Source organism: Perognathus longimembris, chromosome 27 (assembly GCF_023159225.1).
Source record: "Perognathus longimembris pacificus isolate PPM17 chromosome 27, ASM2315922v1, whole genome shotgun sequence".
Classification (NCBI taxonomy): domain Eukaryota; kingdom Metazoa; phylum Chordata; class Mammalia; order Rodentia; family Heteromyidae; genus Perognathus; species Perognathus longimembris.
Window position 1 is genome coordinate 4,835,285 of NC_063187.1, and position 21,548 is coordinate 4,856,832.

The following is a 21,548-nucleotide window of genomic DNA, read 5'->3' on the forward strand; positions in this document are numbered from 1 at the left end:
CAGTGTCTCTAAAACCAGCCCCTTACTAGTTGAGTCGAAAGGCATTTGGCTCAAGGACTAGGTTCAAATCATGGAACTGGCTTAGGAACATGAGACAAATCCTTCACATTTCTTTAATGCTTCAGCCTCTGCATCTCTACAGTGCCAGCATGAGTGGTACCTCCGTGCTGTATTTCACAGAGTCCTGCTAGAGGCGTTTATAGCCGGCTGACCTAGCAGGGAGCTGAGTCATTTTTTACTGGTGCAGCACACACCCACGGATCCCTCTTTCTGGTGCCTTGCTGGTGCGGTGTGCACTGTTTGGGCTTTGCTACTGACATCAGCCTAAGGCCATTGCTGCTTTTGCAGTTGGTATGCTCTTGCAGCCTGTTTTGATTACACGAGTTAAAAGTCCAGTATTTTGCGTATTTAAGTTACTGTGTTGAGATTCGTGGACCAGGGCTTGATCCTTTGCTGTTGTCTTGAATAATAGTTTCATAAATGCTAGTGCACAATAAAGAAACCATTGGTTTGTGTCCAGTCCCAAGATTTGAATGGAACAAATTCATTGGAAAGGCTGAGAGCTGACTCCTATCTTTTTTATTTTTTTGAGATGTGAGAAGATAGATTTAATTGAAAGTGACAAAACAATTGCATTATAGCCTGATTTTGTTTTCTCCATTTGCTTGATTACATAGGTGTTTTTAGTTATTATACATGAGTACAGGGCTGTCGAAGTGGAATGCTCACTGAACATTTCTATTGTTTCTTTTTTTTTTTTTTGGCCAGTCCTGGGCCTTGGACTCAGGGCCTGAGCACTGTCCCTGGCTTCTTTTTGCTCAAGGCTAGCACTCTGCCACTTGAGCCACAGCGCCACTTCTGGCCATTTTCTATATATGTGGTGCTGGGGAATCGAACCCAGGGCTTCATGTATGGGAGGCAAGCACTCTTGCCACTAGGCCACATTCCCAGCCCGGGTTTCCGTTGTTTCTTCCTCAGATTTATGTACTGGACCGAATGGGGTGGAAAGCCTAAGATAGACAGAGCTGCCATGGATGGAGGTGAACGGACCACCTTGGTTCCTAACGTGGGGCGAGCAAACGGCCTGACCATTGATTATGCCAAGAGACGGCTTTATTGGACAGACTTGGACACCAACTTAATAGAGTCTTCAAATATGCTAGGTAAGCTCTGCTGCTCTGTTCACAGCACGTGCTCTTCATGCAGTAGTCAGGGGCTGATATTCACCACAGGAAAGATTCTGTGAGCGGCCCTTCCCCTGTTCTCAGAGTGTACCCTTGTTATTACTAACAACGGTCGAGTTACTTCATGTCTATTTAGTATAAAGAGAATCTCATCCTTGTTCATAATACTGTAGGTCCTTAGATATTTCTCTTTATGGGAGGTGCAGACACTGACCTCTAGGCCCATACGGAGTGAAAATAAAGCCCCACTCCAAACAGACCATTCATGGGGGTTGAAAGTAGCAGCATTGGTTTCTGGTGGACAGTGCAGGAGTAGTTGTCTAGGACTGGCCTGGTATTACAATTGTTTTTAAATGAATTGTTCTATTTTAAATCAATTGCAGATGTGATGCTTTCTGTTAAGACACTGTGTCTTCACACATTTCACCCCCCTGCTTCTCCTCTTGTCTGCTGACTTTTGAAAACAGGCCTCAATCGGGAAGTGATAGCAGATGACTTGCCTCATCCTTTTGGCTTAACTCAGTACCAAGATTACATCTACTGGACGGACTGGAGCCGGCGCAGCATTGAGCGTGCCAACAAGACCAGTGGCCAAAACCGCACCATCATCCAGGGCCATTTGGACTATGTGATGGACATCCTCGTCTTCCACTCCTCCCGGCAGGCGGGCTGGAATGAGTGCGCCTCCAGCAACGGGCACTGCTCCCACCTTTGCCTGGCTGTGCCCGTGGGGGGGTTTGTTTGTGGGTGCCCTGCCCACTACTCCCTGAACGCTGACAACAGGACTTGTAGTGGTAAGCTGCTTGTCCCCTGCTCTCCTCCCCCCCCACCCCCCCAGTTTACATGAGAAGAGAAAGCCTCATTTTAAGTGCTTCAGTTTGGGTTTTCTAGCAGTGAAAAGTTGTGGAAGTCTGGTGCTGATTGTTTAGTTAAAAGAAGAGGACCAAAGGAAAAGATGCTAATTTTTGTCACTTGATGTTAACAACTTGATGTTACAGAAATTTAAGCCTTTTACCTCAGGGCAGGCCTGGGAATGTCACAGGAAAGGATGACTTGTGTGTGTGTGTGTGTGTGTGTGTGTGTGTGTGTGTGTGTGTGTGTTTTGTTTTTAACAATTCTTATTCACTATTGAGGAAGGAAAGAGCTGTAGAGATAGTACATAAAGGAAAATCCAAAACATAATTCTCGTGTTTTGAAATGCACAGGCCAGGCCAGATATAATAACTTACTCAGTATGAAACCAGACAGGGAACACAGAGGAGGATGTCCCAGAAGTAATTAGATAGGGAAGCAGGGTACACGTGCTCTAAACACAGTGAGTGTGTGCTACTCTAGGCCAGTTCCGTTACCAGATCTTCTGTCTGGTGGTAAGTCGAGATTTTGGAGGTGTGGGGAGGGGTTGGTGTACAATAGCTTTCATGTCAAATGTGGCAAATATTTTTGCATTAAACGTAAATGTTGTTAACTAGGCAACAACATTGTTGCTGGGGAGATGTGGGACATGACCCATGTTTACATGAAGGCCAATGTCCTAGTGGAGAGACAAGAACAACTTAGAGTAAGTATGGTTAAAAAACAACAACTAGAGATCAGAAAGAGAAGATTCGTGGCAGACCTAGTAACATAGTGTGTTCATGTATTAAGGAGGGTGGGAATCTTGTCTTCTGAGATAGCTCCCATGGAGAATGTTTCATCTGGGAAGACAGGTGCATGGTTTGGCTAATGAAATGTGGGCTGTATTCCAGCCCATGCCCAGTGCACCTGGCACCATGCTCAAGTGTACTATTGGCCTGGCCTTGTAGCTCACTGTGTTCTTGCCCAAGAGCAGCACCTTCTTTTAACACAGATGCCTTCTAAAGACCACCGGAAAGCTTCCTCTGCTCCACCCCTCCAATCTCTGCATGTCACATCTTCATTGGGAGAATGCGAGATACAGACAGCCCAGTGTACAGTGTTTCTGACATCATTTTGCAGTACCTGTAGGAGAGGTGGTTTGAGATGAGATAGCGTAGATTCAGACATATTAGTTAACAAGAACGTGAAGTCAAGCAGGATTTCGGTGCTCCATATACCAAGCTTCTTTGTGCATGGCAGTGAGTTCCTTTAGGACATGAGCCAGTATGCATCCGAGTGTGAATGTATAAAACACAGGGATACAGAAGTAGAGCTCTGATGATGCAGGCATAGAGTTCTGGCTTGGCTATTTATGTTTCTGTTCCCAAGAAAGACATGATTGTGCTGGACTTAATGATGGAGTACCAAGGGAAATAGCATGTAATTATGGAATTTAAGACATAGACAGTAGTTTCCCTTATTGGCTATTTCGTTTTCTGCGGTTTCAATGACCTGCAGTCAACCTTCATATTAAGTAGAAAATTCCAGAAATAATAATTTTTTTTTGGTGGGGGGGGCTCAGTTGTGGGGCTTGAACTTAGGGCCTGGGTGCTGTCCCTGAGCCTCTCTGTGCTCAAGGCTAGCGTTGTGTATCACTTGAGCCACAGCCCCACTTCCAGCCTTTTCTGAGTAGTTTATTGGAGATAAGAGTCTCACAGACTTTCCTGCCTAGGCTGGCATCAAACCGCGAGCCTCAGATCTCAGCCTCCTGAGTAGCTGGGATTACAGGTATAATCCCAGAGCCCACACCAGTGCCCAGCAAGATTTTCTTTTCTGTGCCAGTCTTGGGGTTTGAACTTAGGACCTGGGTGCTGTTAAGATCTTTGCTTAAGGCTAGTGTTCTACCACTTGAGCCACAGCTTCCCTTCTGGCTTTTTGGTGGTTCATTGGAGATGAGAATCTAATGGACTTTCTGCCCAGGCTGGCTTCCAACTGTGATCCTCAGAGCTCAGCCTCCTGAGTAGCTAGGATTACAGGTGTGAGCCATCAGTGTCTGGCCCAGATAGGTCTATAAAGATTTGTTTCAAAATATGGTGCTGGGGATCAAACCCAGGGTCTTTGCATTTTAGGCACATGCGCTTCTGCATCTGTTAGGAGTTGTTGATTCTTACCTTCTTCCCAACTACATAAACACCATATGCACATAAAGCAAAACAAACTCTTTACCTTTTATGCCTTTACAAAACCCTTCACTGAAATGAAGTCTGCTATGGTTTACTGCAAGATGGAAACAAGCAGGCTAGTTATGTCATTGGGTGAATTTATAATTTTCTTGGCTACTGGCATGCTTTTTAGTGCCACTCTGAAGACAGTTTTTAGAGGCATGCCAAAGGGTTCTGCCCTGGGCCTTGCTGTATTTGTTTTCTGAGATACAGACTGCAGGCTGATCCAGTCTTTGAAAGATTGCTGCAGGACTTAGAATCAGTCTGTTTCAAAGTCCCGTCTTTCCTTTCTTTAAGCTCCCACCACTTTCCTGCTCTTCAGTCAAAAGAGTGCCATCAACCGCATGGTGATTGATGAACAACAGAGTCCCGACATCGTCCTCCCTATCCACAGCCTTCGCAACGTCCGGGCCATTGACTACGACCCACTGGGCAAACAGCTCTATTGGATCGACTCGCGACAGAACACTATCCGGAAGGCACAAGAAGATGGCGGCCAGGTATTGTGGGCCCCAGTCAAAGCTCTTATCTTCTTCTGACTGGTTACTATATGGTTTCATTTAACTCTGTGTGTGTGTGTACGTGGATGCTAACTGAAACCCCAGCACTAGTGACTTTTTGCTTAAGAGGAGCAGTTTGATGATGCTTCGGGGTGGACACTATAGTAGGATAGTTCAGGCTTGTGTGTGATGACTTCATCACTAGCACTGGTCTTTCCAGAGTGAGAAGTTTTGAAGTCAAGTAGACCTTTGTTCTGATCCCCATTCTGTCACTACAATTTCTGTGAACATTAAGCTTTGAGGAAAGCAGAGCACAAGTCTTTTATCTGTTGTCTGGTAGGGACTTTATAAATAACAGTTACATAACTACTTGTGTATTATTTAAAAGGTTCAAAATTAAGACCTAACGATCTCAGTAAGATTAAAAACATCCAGGATAGCTGGCTGCTGGTGGCTCACACCTGTAATCCTAGCTACTCAGGAGGCTGAGGATCGTGGTTCCAAGCCAGCCTGGGCTGCAAAGTCTATGAGTCTCATCTCCAGTTAACCACCCCAAAAGCTGGAAGTGGAGTAGTGACTCAAGTGGTTGGGTGTTAGCTATGAGCAAAAAAAAAGAAGTTCAGAGATAGTGCCTAGGCTCCAGGACTGGCCAAAAGGAAAAAGGAATGGAAATCCTTCCCAAAGCATTGGGAGCGGCCGCTGCAGGACTGTCTGCCGTGGAGTCTAACATTGATACTGTGTGTGTCTCTTTCTCTCCTTAGGGCTTCACTGTGGTTGTGAGCTCAGTTTCCAGTCAGAACCTAGAAATACAACCCTATGACCTCAGCATTGATATTTACAGCCGCTACATCTACTGGACTTGTGAGGCTGCCAATGTCATCACCGTGACAAGGCTAGATGGGAGGTCAATTGGAGTGGTGCTGAAAGGCGAGCAAGACAGACCTCGAGCCATCGTGGTGAACCCCGAGAAAGGGTACGCGACCAGAGTGGCGTTGGGACATGTCTGCACCAGCCAGTGCCTATAAGTGTCCTGTGCACCAGGAACCATTCCGTGTCCCCCCAACCCCTCATGGCTTTCGTGAGCGTTCTCTCTCCCTGCCGAGGGTTTCTCCCCTGTGGTTTAGTTCTGAGCTTCACCCGTGAGTTGAAGATAATTCCTGCTGCCCACGCTCCCCACGAACTGTTCCTTGGTCTCCTGCCCTTGCCACATGTGTTCTCCCTTTCCCGGGTCCCCTGCGTGTGCCTCACCCGTCAGGCACTTCCCGGTGCACTTGCATATTTTTCCGTAGGCCTTACTCAGGTCCTTTGATGGAGGAGGAGCAGGTCTTTCTTCATTTAGTCGAGAGCTTTGCATTTCATAAACCTTCGGTACTCACATCTGCGTAAGGGCTTCAGCAGGAAAGCGTCTTCAAAGGAGTTACAGGAAAGGCTGTAAATAGAAGAAAAGATACCTGTGACTTATTTTTACTTATTGCATACGTCAGCTAGAAAGAATTTTGTGTTCAAGACATTCTGGCTACTGGCTTTGATTGTTGGAAAGTTGTTACGCCTGTGTCTACCACTGTCACGTTAATCCATGAAAATTGGCTTCCTAAGAACTGTGTATGCGAACCCCGTATTCCCTTCATTGAAAGTAGTGCATGTACCCCGTGGCCTCACGCTTGCCAGGCAGGCACTCCACTGCTGGAGCCGCTCCTCTAGCTCTTCATGCTTCAGTTAGTTTTTAGGGTCTGGAGTCTTTCACCTAGCTGGCCTCACACCATGACCTTCCTGTCTATGGCTTCCTGTGTGAGATGGCACACTCTGCTTATCATTTGAGATGGGATCTTGCTATGTTTTTGCTCAGGCTGGCCTCAAACCCTGATATTCCTGATCCCTGTCTCCTGGGTAGTTGAAACATAGGTATCAGGCACCGTGCTTGGCCCTCTGCAGCCTTTTTATAAAGTTGGTCAGTGGGTACAGAGTTAAGAGTTCTGCCCTTGCATAGTATAGTGACTAGAGGTGGTGATGTCTAGTGTGTGTTCCAGAGTGCCAAAGAAAGGACTTTGAATGCTTTTGTCATGCTGAAGTGACGCATGCTTGAGAAGGTGGTTTAAATTAGATCAGTCATGAATCCATGTGTCAGAACATTACCCCTTTTGTGGTTTAGGTGTATCAATTAAAAAATGAGTTTACACTTCTGTAATTGCAACACTATGGGTTGGGTCTGAGGCTGGAGGATTGCGCGTTTGAGGAGTTTGAGCTACATAGATTGTCTCAGGGAAAACAACAAAAGCCCAAAGTACTATTGTCCCTCCATATATGTTATTTTGTTGGTATTGCTGGCATCAAACCCCAAGGTCTTGGGCATGCTAAGCAAGTACTGTACCACGGAGCTGCGCCTCTAACCCCTACTTCCATTTGTCACTCTAACCCCTACTTCCATTTGTCAAAGTCCTTAAGAATGTGTTGTGTGTTCTTTTCATTTTGGTAACCTTATTTCCTCCTATCTCTTCAGGTACATGTATTTTACCAATCTTCAGGAAAGATCCCCCAAAATCGAACGGGCTGCTTTGGATGGAACGGAACGGGAGGTTCTCTTCTTCAGTGGCTTGAGTAAACCAGTGGCTTTGGCTCTCGATAGCAGGCTGGGCAAGCTCTTTTGGGCTGATTCAGATCTCCGGAGAATTGAAAGCAGCGATCTCTCAGGTACCCAGGAAGTGTTGGATGTGCCTTGATTGAGGTTGTGCAGTGCCTTATCAACACTATTTGTATGTTTCTTGTTTTGGATTATTCTATATTAAATACAGTGACACATTGGTTGGAGAAGAGCCTTTTCTTCAGCAGTCAGCATCATTACTCCCTCTGTCATCTAATCATTTTGCCAGTTTTCTTGACCTGTAATTAACATACTTCTAGTGTGTTGCTTCTCCTTTCCCAGTTCTTCTGGCTCACTTATGTGGCCTGGATTCCAGTTTGTGATTGGTTTCTCCCTTGCCCCATTACTCCTTCTGGATATTTACAAATAGACACTTTAACAAACAGCAAGGTTTATATACATAAACGTCTTCCTGACCATGTGGCTCAGGGCTGAATGGGTGTTGAAAAGGCGGTGGGGCCTGGGAGTCACTACAAGGGTGGTGGGCCCTGTAAGTGAAGGGGTGACAGGTGAGTGATGGCTATTGAATGCTCTCCTTTCCAAGGTGCCAACAGGATAGTGTTAGAAGACTCCAATATCTTGCAGCCTGTGGGACTGACCGTGTTTGAAAATTGGCTCTATTGGATTGATAAACAGCAGCAGATGATTGAAAAAATTGACATGACCGGTCGTGAGGGCAGAACCAAAGTCCAGGCTCGGATTGCCCAGCTGACTGCCATTCATGCCGTAAAAGAGCTGAACCTTCAGGAGTACAGTAAGTGTTGAGGACTACTGTCCTTGGCTCCTCAGAACTCGTGTCTGTGGTTTCCTCACTCCTTTTGTCTTCAGGATATTACTAATATGCTATCAGTTTTGTCCTTGTAAACATCTCCCCTTAAAACAGGAGTGAGGGAGCTGGATACCAATGGCTCATGCCCGTAACCTTAGCTAGTCAGGAGGCTGAGATAATTAGGATTGTGGTTTGAAACCAGCCTGGGCAGGAAAGTTTGTAAGACTCTTTATCTTTAATCACCAAAGAGAAATAAAGCTGGAAGTGGAGCTGTGGCTCAAGGGGTAGAGTTGCTGTCTATGAGCAAAAAAGCCCCAGGACTGGCACACACAACCCAGAAAACCCAGGATGGTCTTGTTAATTTAAAAATTGCCGGTGTGAGGATATAGCTCATTGGGTTTTGCTCCTAGCACTACTCAACTGTCTTCCCTAGTCATTTTTCTAGATCTGTCCTCAGCTTCTCTTATTCACAACATTAACATGAGCCTATCGTGTTAAAAGTATTTTTAAGCACGATTAGACTATTTTGCATTAACTTGCTTAAGATATTTGTTAATGCTTTAGGATAGGACTGAGCATGGTATTGTGTTTGCCAATCACCTACCACACTGAAGGCAGAGGAGCATCATTTGAGATTGTGTGTGTGTGTGTGATGACAGATCAGACATAGGCATTTTCTTGTGGGCTGTTTGGGGACAGAGTGTTGAATTAAGGTTGGAACAGATTCTCCACTGGTTTTCCTTTGTGTTTCATAAATCACTTATTTTCCAGGACAGCATCCGTGTGCTCAGGATAATGGTGGCTGTTCACACATCTGTCTTGTGAAAGGGGATGGTACCACAAGGTGCTCTTGTCCCATGCACCTGGTTCTGCTTCAGGATGAGCTCTCGTGTGGAGGTAAATATGCCGTGACAGTCTTGTGCAAATACAAGTGCCACCACGTTCCCTGTCTAGCCTGGAGATGGATAGAAGGCAAATTAGTCCCTTACACTCATCTCCACCGAGTGAGGCTTCTGATGACTCTCATAAGTGCCATTTTAATCTGTTCTTGTGAGTCTGACCTTTCATACAGTACGTATGAGTGAGGTCCTAGGGGGTTTGTCCTGTGCCTTGCTTATTTCATTTAACATAGTATCATTGCTTGTATTGTTTCAGATATTAGGATTGCCTCTTTAAAGATCAGATACTATTTCACTGTACATGTTTTTACCATACTTTGGGCATATGAATGACTGTTTCCTAGTAACGTATTAGGGAGGCAAGATGAAAAAAGTTATACCTCTTCTGAGCTCCATCACTGAGTTCTGACTGCTGGTCAGTGGACGGCATCGTTGGAAATGTGTCCACTGAAGTTTCTTGCTCTTTTTTTATTATCTACCAAAACGAAATTATTTTTGAAGAAGCACCTCAGGTGATAGCTTTGTAGTATACTGTGGAGTGTAACACTTTGGCACAGTCTCACCTTACATGACAGTAGGCAGTGCCCTGGCACCAGGTTACACCCACACTCTTAACCCCAAAGTGCCCCTCGCAGAGGAGAAACAAGGCCTTAGGAATTTTAGACCAGTCCAATTTCTGTTGTTTTAAAAATTACTGAATATAATAATTCACTTTATACTTGTAATTATTAAATACTGTGTTAATGAGACTGATACACAAATGTGTTTGGTTCAGGTGACAAAAGCTGGTTTTGATTTTGTTTGTAGTTCAACATTTGAGTCTTAAATGTTCCCCAAAGGTCTCAGCTTGGTCATCTTATGGTGGAGTTATTAGGAAGAGGTGTTCAAACTTTTGTTATGTTTCTATAATGGAGTTCTTACTTTTATTGCCCAGATCTGTTTTGTGACCCCGTGCTCACAGAATAAAGTTGGGAGTCACTTAGAAAGTTCATTAAGTTTTTTTTTTTTTGTCATGGGGCTTGAACGCATGGCCTGGGTGCTGTCCCTGAGCTTTTTCAAGGCAGGTGCTCTACCACTTTGAGCCACAGAGCTACTTCTGGTTCTCTGGTGGTTGATTGGAGATAAATCTCATGGCCTTTCCTCTCTGGGCTGGCTTTGAACTGTGATCCTCAGCTTTTAGCCTCCCGAGTAGTTAGGATTACAAGTGTGAGCCACCAGTGCCTGGCTTGATGTAAGTTTTTAAAGAAACTGGGGCAGTAGTAAATGTAACAGGCTTTAAAGAGATTGTCCTTCTAGTTCTCTTTTTTTGCCCTTGCTGTGGGGTGTTGGACTCAGGGCCTCTTGGCTTGCTTGTTTGCTTTGCTGGCATTCTTCCCACTTGAACTACATCTTTAGCCTGGCTTTTTGTTGGTTATTTTGGAGATTGAGTCCTGAGGACTGTTCTGCCCAGGTTTTGAATCATAAGCCTCTGATTCTCAGCCTCCTTAGTGGATTAGAGACAGGAGCCACTGTTGCCTGGCCTATTTTTTTTTTTTTAAACCATCACTTATTTATAGGAAGCATTATGCCCTTGGGTACTGGCTTAGCCTCTCCAAGCCTCTTTGTCCTCGTTTGCAAAACAAGGGCATTGTTTGGATGACTTTTCTTGTACAGATGACTGTCAGGCTTAGGTGTACAATGTGAGCTTCATGGTAGAGGGACGTAGGGTCATGCGTTGATTTCAGTATTGTTCATAGTACTAATTCATGTGGAGAAACTAGCTTTCATGTATCTCTGAGCTGTGAGTGTATAGCTGTGTGTGTGGAGCGTGGGATTGCTGGTTCTGTTTATTCTCATCAGGTGCCAGTAAGTCTTACCCACCACTCCTTTTGTTGATCAGTGCAAACACAGTGAAAATGACATCTTAGAGTATTGTGAAAATAATTCAGTCTTGGATCCATTGAAAAGAAGTGTCACATCCCCAGGGGATTATGACCAGTTATTAAGCTTATACTTGGGAAGCATGGATTCTAGGCTGTTTTTCAAATACATGGAGTTTGGTGATCACAGTGATTATTGCTAGATTACGTGTGAGATCGCCATAGCTTGCAAATAGAATCCTACTTCAACTACAGTGTTGGAAAACTTGTGTCCTAGTTTTACCGGCAGTACTAGTTGCTTGTTTGTTGTAAAGTGTATAAATGTGAATTATCAAATGCTCTGTGCTCTGGAGCGGACGTTGGTACCTCTGTGTGACCAGTGTTGTGTTTTGTCACTCCCTCCCCTGTCCATTTGAAGAACCTCCCACATGTTCTCCTCAGCACTTCACCTGCTTCACTGGGGAGATCGACTGTATCCCTGTGGCGTGGCGTTGTGACGGCTTCACTGAGTGCGAGGACCACAGTGATGAGCTCAATTGTCCTGTGTGCTCCGAGTCCCAGTTCCAGTGTGCCAGTGGGCAGTGTATCGACGGTGCCCTGCGATGTAACGGAGATGCAAACTGCCAAGATACATCGGATGAGAAGAACTGTGAAGGTACCCAGCATTCCTCAGTGCCAGGGCACATAGCCTTTCCTCTCCTCAAGTGGTTGGGCCTTCTTTATATTTGACCTCTTGTGAATGTTAACGCCATGTAGCAAACAGATGTTTAGATTACTGTGTATTAGTCAGATTTCTGTTACTGTAATGGCATACCTAAAGCTAGGTCACACGTGTGTGTGTGTGTGTGTGTGTGTGTGTGTGTGTGTGTGTGTGTGTGTGTGTAGCTCATCAGCTGGGCTCCTGAGGCAGATGACAGTGCAATAATGCGAATACTTTTGTGATAGCACACCTCAAGACAAGAAACCATAGCAAGAGGCGGGGGGGAGGGTGTTCCTATTTGGCTAGCAACCTTGTGTCAAAAGAAGTAACCAAAATCTCCTAAGAGTTACCTTAATCCACTGCGAAGAGAGGACCACAATGATCTCCACTTGGCTCCCTGTGCCTCTGTCCTCAGGGGTCCATCACCCATACAAGGCCACCCTGAAAACCTTGCCCCCAGAGCACAAACCTGTCAGGCCATTCCGAAACTGCACCCAAACCACAACAGTGAACTGAGTCCTGTGAAAGAACACAGAGAGATTGGGTCATCAAGATGTAAAAGCAGTAGTTTTCTGTAAGCCCTAAGTTAGGATATTGTCATCTCTTCCCTTTGTGAGCCTTGTGCACTATAAACAAACATGTTCTCTAGTGATCTACAGGATAAAGACGTTATTAGTAAAGGAGGAAGTTGAAAGAGCACAGCAGGAAGCTTCCTGCTAGATTTTTCCTGCACTTTCCTACTGAAGGAAAGTACCAGAAGTCTAGTGTGTTTTCATTCATACTCAGAAAGCACCTTTTAACTCTTGATGGAATTACCTGACCTTCGGTAAAAACAGGAAAATTATTTGCATTTTCCTAGTGCTCTGTCTTATCGACCAGTTCCGGTGTGCCAATGGTCAGTGCATTGGAAAGCACAAGAAATGTGATCATCACGTGGATTGTGGCGACAAATCTGACGAGCTAGATTGTTGTAAGTAAATCATCCCGAAGGGACACTTTCAGGCTTATGCCTTCTGTCAGCCCCACCACATGGGCTGTGTCTCTAGTCCATTATTCTGCTGGTTTATTGGAGATGGAGCTTTGCAGATTTTTCTGCCTAGGCTACCTTCAGACTGTGATCCTCCAGGTCTCAGCCTCTTGAGTAGGTTACAGGTGTGAGTCATTGTGGCCCAGCACTTTCTCCTTTACTTTCCTCTCCCACCCCCACCTGGTCCTGGGGCTTGAATTCTAGGCCTGGGTGCTATACCTGAACTCCTTTTGCTCAAGGTTAGCACTCTGCCACTTGAGCCACAGTGTCACTGCTGGCTTTTTCTGTGATTACTGGAGATAAGAGTCTCACAGACTTTCCTGCCTTAGAATCACAGTCCTCAAATCTCAGCCTTTGAGTAGCTATAGGATTATAGCGAGAGCCACTGGTGTCTGGCTTCTCCTTTTCTTTATGATTAAGATTTCCTTATTAAGAACAAGTATTACATGGCTCACACCTGTAATCTTAGCTACTCAGGAGGCTGAGAACTGAGGATCACAGTTCAAAGCCAGCCCAGGCAGGAAAGCCCATGAGACTCTTAATCTTCAGTTAACCACCAGAAAACTGGAAGTGGCACTGTGGCTCAAGTGGTAGGTAGAGCGCTAGCCTTGAGTTGAAGAGCTCAGGGACAGTGCCCAGGCCCACACAGTTCAAGCCCCATGACAAAAAAAAAAGGAAGTATTAAGTTGTCCATTTTTTTAGTTGTTATTATAAAAGTGATGTTCAGAGAAGTTACCATTTTCTTTTCTTTTTTTTTTTTGGCCATTCCTGGGCCTTGAACTCAGGGCCTGAGCACTGTCCCTGGCTTCTTTTTCGCTCAAGGCTAGCACTCTACCACTTGAGCCACAGTGCCACTTCTGGCCATTTTCTGTATATGTGGTGCTGGGGAATCGAACCCAGGGCCTCATGTATATGAGGCAGGCACTCTTGCCACTAGGCCATATTCCCAGCCCCCAGAAGTTACCATTTTCTAAGTCAGGGTAAAGAATAAATTTCTTTTTGTACAATGTCACCCTTTGCCTGGCTCTCTCCCAGTTTTTCCCTCTTTTCGCCACCTACCAGTTATATAGTGCATTTTCCATATCGTATCACATAGTGAGTACCACTGCTGCATTTGTTCACCTTTGTCCCTCCCAAAGGCAGATAAACAAGAAAACAAAAACAGCAACAGAAAAAGCCCTCTGAAGGTGGGATTCTTTATGTTTTGCTTTGAGAAATCCCTTAAAGAGAGCAGTTTTGTTATGCTCAGAAACATGCACAGAAGTAGATTTCCATAGAAGGAGATACAAGAGTGTTTGCCCTCATGTTACTGCTCTCTCAAATACATGAATCGTCTTCATTAGATAACTGTGTCGTGTCCTTCACTGTAGATCCAACAGAAGAGCCAGCCCCACAGGCCACCAACACGGTTGGTTCCGTCATCGGAGTGATTGTCACCATTTTTGTGTCTGGAACCATATACTTCATCTGCCAGAGGATGCTGTGTCCACGCATGAAGGGCGACGGGGAGACCATGACCAACGACTACGTGGTGCACGGTCCGGCCTCGGTGCCGCTGGGCTACGTGCCGCACCCGAGCTCCCTGTCAGGATCTCTTCCAGGTGAGTTAGCAAGACCGAGCCACAAGAGCCACGTTACTAAGTTCCCAGTATGGAAACAGGGCTCCTTCAACTGATGACTGAGTTGAAAACATGGTAAGAACAGTGCTCTTTACTTTTAACACCTCCTTTAATCGGATGGCTTGTGGCTCATAGAAACCGCCCTAGGTTCATCGGTAAGCTCTGAGCCCTCCCTCTTTCCTGATGGCATCATGGTTCTAAAAGCAGGGAGCCTGGTCCTGAGGTGAGAACTTAGAAGCTACAGCCCTAGGGCTGTTGAGCCCAGGAATAAAAGAGGCCAACTCTTCCCCCACCCCCCAAGAAAATCCAGATGAACTTCCCTAGAGCAAGCCAAGCTTTGGGCATAGCTGGATAGCAAGGGGAAGGGGTGCGCGTGACCACCGTGATGACCTGCGAACCAGGGATAATAAAGCAAACAGTCACACTTGAGCCCTCCATCAGCTCTGGGGAAGGTAGCTTCTTTCCAGTGCGTACTTCTTGAAAAGCAGCCTTGCTTTTAGTGAATATGGAGGCCCAGAGGGCTCTGAAAATAGCGGCTTATTCTGCACCAAGCTCTGAAGCAAGCAGCTGGAATTCATGCTTCCTTGCTGTCATACCTATTTTCTTTTTCTTTTTTTTTTTTGTAATTTATTAATTCAACAAATTTTTTTTGACAAGGTGTTGTGCAAAAAGGGTACAGTTACATAGTAGGGCAGTGTGTACATTTCTTGTGATATCTTACACCCTGTTTGTCATGCCTATTTTCATAATTCCTTGCACATCGGTAGTTTTGATCCTACAATTTTTTTTACACCTAGACAGAGAAGAAATACCTTTTGTGTGCTGTGTTGGTGCCCCGAACTCCGGCTTCTGCTTTCCTTAGTACGGTTTAGAATCTATCCCCGACTTCACGACCTCCGCTGGAACTTCTCACACTGCAGGGCTTTGACTCCACCAGTAGGTGGTGCTGTTCCGCTGTTGTTAGGGAAAGATCTGGCTATTGGTGTTTATAATCCCAAGTTACATAAAATTATGTCCTGGGTATGGCTCATCTGTAGTCCTTGTCCTCTCTCATGTTAGGAATGTCTCGAGGAAAATCAATGATCAGCTCCCTCAGCATCATGGGGGGAAGCAGCGGACCGCCCTACGACCGAGCGCACGTCACGGGGGCATCGTCAAGCAGTTCTTCGAGCACCAAAGGCACTTACTTCCCCGCAGTAAGCAGCCCGATCCATTCTGTTGTTCCTTGAGTGTTAAAAATACATAACATTAGCCAGGCGCCAGAGGCTCATGCCCAGATAATCCTAGCCATGCATGAAGCTGAGGTCTGAGGTTGCGGTTTGAAGCTAGCCCAGGCAGGAAAGTCTGTGAGACTCCAATTCGTCTCCAATTAATCACAGAAAAAGTGGAAACTAGGGATATGGCTCAAGTTGTTCGAGTGCTAGGCTTGAGCAAAAGGAGCTCAGGGACAGCACCCAGGTCCAGAGTTCAAACCCCAGAACCAGCAGAAAAAAAAAAAAAAGGAAAATCATAACATCTAGGATAACCACATTAGGTGTGAGTGTTCAATAATGGTAGTGTAAAAATGGATTTAATGTAGAATTTAAATACATAAGGCTCTAGGGATTTATCACCACCACTACCCTGTGTTTGTATAAATTTTTTAAGCATACTAGCTGGTAACTAACCTATTTGGAAGAACTATATTAGTTTTATAATTGAAGTAAAATAGAATCATTGAGTGGCACGACTTGGGAGATGTAGAACCTTCATTTTAAGAAACACAGCTAGAATTTTGCCTCAAACCTTCAAGTTTTCCATGAACATAGAAAAAGTGATTTAAAAAAAAACCCAAAATGTAGGTTTAGAGGCACATCTGAAGCAATATAGCATCCACCTGGCAAGCCTGAAGCCGAGATCTAGTCCTAGTACTGAAAAAAAGAAAAAAAGGATGAAAATCAGAACCCAGCTGTACTAAATGAGTGAACAGTGTATTTTCTTTCCAACCTCGGTCATGTGTGGCCATGATAATAACATTGTCTTAGAGGGAAAGGGAGCCAAAATTCCAAAGGACTGTTTGAAGTGTTTTCCTGGAAAAGGATTATGTTAATATCATACATATAGGAAGGAATAGAAACCAAGATGAAGGAAAAGGAGATCGAATCTGTGTCTGGGGTTATTTAATGCATTGATCATTTTCTGTTTTAGATTTTGAACCCTCCGCCATCCCCTGCTACAGAGCGATCACATTACACCATGGAGTTTGGTTATTCTTCAAACAGTCCTTCAACTCACCGGTCATACAGGTAATGAACATCAAGCAGCGGAGTTGCTAAGGAGGAAGAGTCCATTGTGGGATTGGTGAAGATGAGCTGTGCAGAGATGGTATTCCGCCAGTGGGGGCGGGGAGTTCCTGGTATGGAGACGGTATTCCACCAGCGGCCTGGTGGATTCCAGGGGATGAGGCGATTGGATTCCACTGGGGGACTTGTCCAATTCCAGATGCCTAGGTGATAGTTTTCCACCTTTGGGCTGGGAATCTAGATGCAATACTCTCTGCTGTTCCAGCTGTGGCCTCTGTGAACCAGAGAGTCTTGGGCTATGATATTCCACGTGTGGGCCCAGTAAACTCCATAAACATAAGCAAATATAGTAAATACAACATAAACATGGAAAACACTTCACCTGCTCACTGCAGAACTGTGGCTTTGTGAGTGGTATTCTATTTGTGTGCTCGGTGACTTGCAGATGCATAAGCAGCGGAGTTGCCACCCGAGGCTCCGTGAAGTGCTGATGCACGGGTTAATAGTATTCTGTAGGACTGGCCAGTGCCACCTTGTATTCCACCTTTGGGCCTGATCAGCAGACTTGCAGGCAGTGTGTTCTGTGTGCTGGGTCACCAGATGTGTGGACAGTGGTATTCCGTGAGAGTGTCAGGGACATCCAGGTACGTCAGCATTCCACTATGCTTGTGATTTGTCTGACATTGGTACAAATATTCCAGATGTGTACTCTGGGAACTCCAGGTGCAAATGCCATTGTATTCTAACCACGAGCAGGCTGAACTCATGGATAGGAAATCCAAATGTGTATACAATTGTATTGCAGCAGTCATGTCACGGCGAAGGCCATGAAAGAAGTTGGTGTTGCACAGGCATGCATACTAATTTCCAGACAGGCTGGTGATTGTATTCCAACCCTTGGCATTAGGATTTCCACAGGAGATGGTGACAGTAATCTTGATACCGCTTGGTGTAGTATGGATGCCTAGGCGATGGTATTTCTCCTGTGTTGTCTATATACTCCAGAATTTTCTCTTGTGCTGGTCCTGGGGCTTGAACTCACGGTCTGGGCACTGTCCCTGAGCTTTTTTTGCTCAAGGCTAGCCCTCTACCTCTTGAACCACAGCTCTATTTCTGGTTTTCTGCTGGTTCATTCAAAGTAAGAGACTTTCCTGCACAAGCTGGTTTTGAACCATGACCCTGAGTCTCACCTTCCGAAGTAGCTGGGATGACAGGCCTAAGCCACCAGCACCCAGACATTTTCAGGACGGTATTGCAGTGGTGGTGTTGCTATTGCACTCCAGACACACTGGTGAGGGCATTCCAACTCTGGCCCCGCTGACTGCGGGAGGCGTAGTTGATGGTATTCCCTGCGTGTACTGAGCCCTGAACTCAAAGGAGATGGTATTTTCCATATGTGCTTGGTGAGATCTGGATGCCTAAGCGTTGTGTCTTGGTGATAATCCATGTGCAGAGGTACAAGTACTCCAGATGTGAACTCTGGGACTCTAGGAGAAGGCTAACTTCTAGATTTATTTATTTATTTATTTAGCCAGTCCTGGGGCTTGAACTCAGGGCCTGGGCACTGTCCTGGAGCTCTTTTTGCTCAAGGCTAGCACTCTCTCACTTGAGCCACAGAGCCAATTCCAGCCTTTTCTGTGTATATAGTACTGAGGAATCAAACCCAGGGCTTTGTGCGTGCTAAGCAAGCACTCTACCACTAGGCCAAACTCCAGGCCCTAACCTCTAGATTTGTAGGCATTGGTATTCCAGACCTGGGTTTGAGGAAGTCCAGATATGTATATGATTGTATTCCAAGTGTGAGGTTGTAGAAAGTGGATGGTATTCCACCTATATGCTTGCTGATTGTAATCCAACCATTGGCATAGCACTTTCTACATGACATGGAAATGGTATTCCTTGATGGAAACTGACTTAAACTAAAAGTGTTCCCCTTTTCCTGACAGCCATATCTTAGAACTGCCCTTGTGGCCTACCTCTAAATCTCCACCTCAGTCATCTCCTCTCCCTTTGCCCCTCCCCAAACGTATCCTGCGTCTTTAAAAGAGATAACTCATGGTCAAGGGCCCTACCTGTGTGGACACCTCTGCTAAACACAGATGCTGTTAAAAAAAAAAAAAAAAACCAACCCTTCTCCTGTGCTTGAGATAGGATTGCTCTCACACCCCATTTCCATCTCTGCAGAAGCAGCCCCTTCCTCTGTTCCCATCTTCATCCGGGCTGAAGGAAACTTGGTCGCCCTTTTCAGGTTTTCAGTCCAGTAAAACTTGTTGGTGTGTTGAGTTTGCCATTGAGCTGTTTTTATTCATAGTCCTGGTACTCAAACTATTTCCTTACATTCCTTAGTAGGCTAGATGAAATGCAGATCACAGTAGTCTTGCCGTGAGCTCCGAGGACTCCAGCCGCATTCAGGGTGGCATTCTGACTCCAGCCTTGCTGAATGCTGGAGGGTTAGTGATGGTTTTCCACATCGGTACTGATACCTGTGCTCCTAGCTGGTATTCCACCTGTGCTTGGTGAGATCTGGATGTGGAGGCACTGCAATTCCCCTTGCAATGTCTTGGTTAACATCCAGATGCCTGGGTGCAGGTATCCACATGTGAACTCTGCTACTCCAGGTCCATATGCGACTGTATCTCAAGCATGAGCAGGGGGAATTCCCAATCGATAGGGGATTGAAGAAGTTCAGATGTGTGTACAATTGTATTCCAAGGATGAGGTAATTGAAGAGACTCAAATAGGATGGTATTCAAAGGTCCAGTTGAGTTGGCAACTGTATTCCAAGGGCAGGCTTTGTAAATTCCAGATAAAATGGTGATGTTATTCCATATTACACTTGCTGAAGTACCGATGTGTTAGCGATAGCATTACTTCTCTTGGCATGGTGAATCCCAGCCTTATTTAGGATGGTATTCCAGTTGTGATATTTCTGTATTCCATCTTTGGACTGGCTGGATGCTCTTTGGTAATCAGTGGTAATCCACATGTGTTGATCTGTATACTCATAGCCACTTGGTATTCCATGGGTGCTTGCTGTGTCCAGATGGGTTGGTATAGCAAGTGCACTTATGTCTTGACTGACATCTAGAGGCCCAGGTACTGATATTCCAAATGTGTACTATGGGAACGCCAGGTGCATACACCATTGTATTCCAACTATGAGCAGAGCAGACTGAAGATTTGTAGGTGATGGTATTCCAGATGAGGGCTTTGAGCTTCTCCAAATGTTTATATGATTATATTCCAAGTGTGAAATTGCTAAAAAGAAGACCCAGGAAGAGGGTATTCCACCAGTGTGGTTGCTCATTGTGAGATGGGTAGGTGATTGTATTCCAAGCATGGCCATTGTAATTTCCACATGGCCAGGGGACAGTATTCCTCACTAGACTTATTGCAATGCTGGTACATAGGTGATGGTATTCCCCATATGGGTGCGGTGGATTCCAGCCATATTCGGAGGATAGTATTCCAATTGTGGTTGTTAGTTGCACTGGCAATGGTGTTCCTGCGGGTCTTTCAGAATGTTAGGACTGGGTTAACGGTAGCCCACGTGTGTGGATCTCTGAACTTGAGTGGTGGTATTCCAAATGTGAGCTCTAGCTGCATACGCCATTGTATTCCAAATACAAACCGGCAGAATTCACACAACGTCTGTGATGCTATTCCAAAGCAAGGCTTGAGGAAGTCCAGATGTGTGTATAATTGTATTGCAACTCTGAGGATGCTGAAAGAGGAAGGTATTCCACATGTGAGCTTGCTAGTCTCCACTCAGGTAGGTGAATGTATTCCAGTCAGGGGCATTAGAATTTCCACAGGAGATGGTGACTGTATTTACTCCACAGTGGGCTGATGAAGTAGTGATTCTCGGCACTGGTTTTCCTTGTGTGGTCTTGGTGAATTATAGACTCTTTAAGGATTGTATTACAAATATGGTATTTCTGTACTCTGGAGTTGCTTGTGATAAACGCTGGAGGGTTAGTTCATAGTGTTCCGCACCTGTACTGATAGCCGCTGGTATTCCACGCATGTGCTTGGTGAGGTCTGGATGTGTAGGCATTGCAGTTCCCCTTGTGTATTGGTAGACATCCAGGTGCTGGCCTTCCACACGTGAACTCAGCCACTCCAGGTGCATACTCCAAGGGTGAGCAGGCGAGCTTCCCAATGGATAGATAGGGCCTGTATTCCAGACCTGGGCTTAAAGTAGTTCAGATGTGTACACCACAAGTATTGTATCCCGATGATGAGGGGACTGAAAAGACCTCCAGATAGGATGTTATTCCACATGTGCACTTGCTAAGCTTCTGTTGAATTGGTGACTGTATTCCAAATAAAATGGAGATGTTATTTTGTATTAGACTTCCTTTTATTTTTATTTATTTATTTTTGCCAGTCCTGGGCCTTGGACTCAGGGCCTGAGCACTGTCCCTGGCTTCTTTTTGCTCAGGGATAGCACTCTGCCACCTGAGCCACAGCACCACTTCTGGCCGTTTTCTATATATGTGGTGCTGGGGAATCGAACCTAGCTTCATGTATACGAGGCAAGCACTCTTGTCACTAGGCCATATCCCCAGCCCTGTATTAGACTTAAGTACCGCTATGTTGGTGATGGCATTACCTCTGTTGGCTTGGTGAATTCAGTCATATTGGGGGAGGTATTCAGTTGTAGTATGTCTGTATTCCAACTTGTTCCTTGCAGGATACTGGAAGGGGGGTAGTTGAGGGGATTCTACGTGTGTATTGATCCCTGTACTCAGGTGCTGATATTCCAGATGTAAGTGACAGGGGTGCATATGTCATTTTGTTCCAGACATGATGTGGATAAACTCCCACGTTCTGTAGAACAGCAGCTGGTATACCCAGGTGACCAATTCTAGAATGTGTTACTGCTCAGGATAAGTGTGATTGATTTCCTAAGAATAGAGCCTTCTTAGAATCATGAGAACTGCTGAGCAGCACGGGATTTTTGAGGTCGGGAGAATAAGGTCTGCCCTTGCCTCCATGTGCTACTGCCAACA

At 45.4% G+C, this 21,548-nt stretch overlaps 1 protein-coding gene across 4 annotated transcripts in view; it reads left to right on the forward strand.

Moving 5' to 3' along the window:
- The window catches only part of Lrp6 (LDL receptor related protein 6), a 78,331-nt gene that overhangs the window by 43,485 nt on the left and 13,298 nt on the right, over nt 1-21,548 (forward strand). For all 4 annotated transcript variants that reach the window (XR_007209276.1, XR_007209277.1, XM_048335254.1 and 1 more), the window contains exons 12-23: nt 979-1,163; nt 1,652-1,978; nt 4,538-4,740; nt 5,502-5,713; nt 7,238-7,428; nt 7,923-8,132; nt 8,919-9,044; nt 11,324-11,560; nt 12,465-12,575; nt 14,003-14,233; nt 15,311-15,447; nt 16,439-16,536. Coding sequence is in view for 2 of the 4 variants with exons in the window: in XM_048335254.1 (XP_048191211.1) it covers nt 979-1,163; nt 1,652-1,978; nt 4,538-4,740; nt 5,502-5,713; nt 7,238-7,428; nt 7,923-8,132; nt 8,919-9,044; nt 11,324-11,560; nt 12,465-12,575; nt 14,003-14,233; nt 15,311-15,447; nt 16,439-16,536 (2,268 nt within the window). In the remaining 2 variants the exon portion in view is untranslated. The remainder of the gene's footprint in view (nt 1-978; nt 1,164-1,651; nt 1,979-4,537; nt 4,741-5,501; nt 5,714-7,237; nt 7,429-7,922; nt 8,133-8,918; nt 9,045-11,323; nt 11,561-12,464; nt 12,576-14,002; nt 14,234-15,310; nt 15,448-16,438; nt 16,537-21,548) is intronic.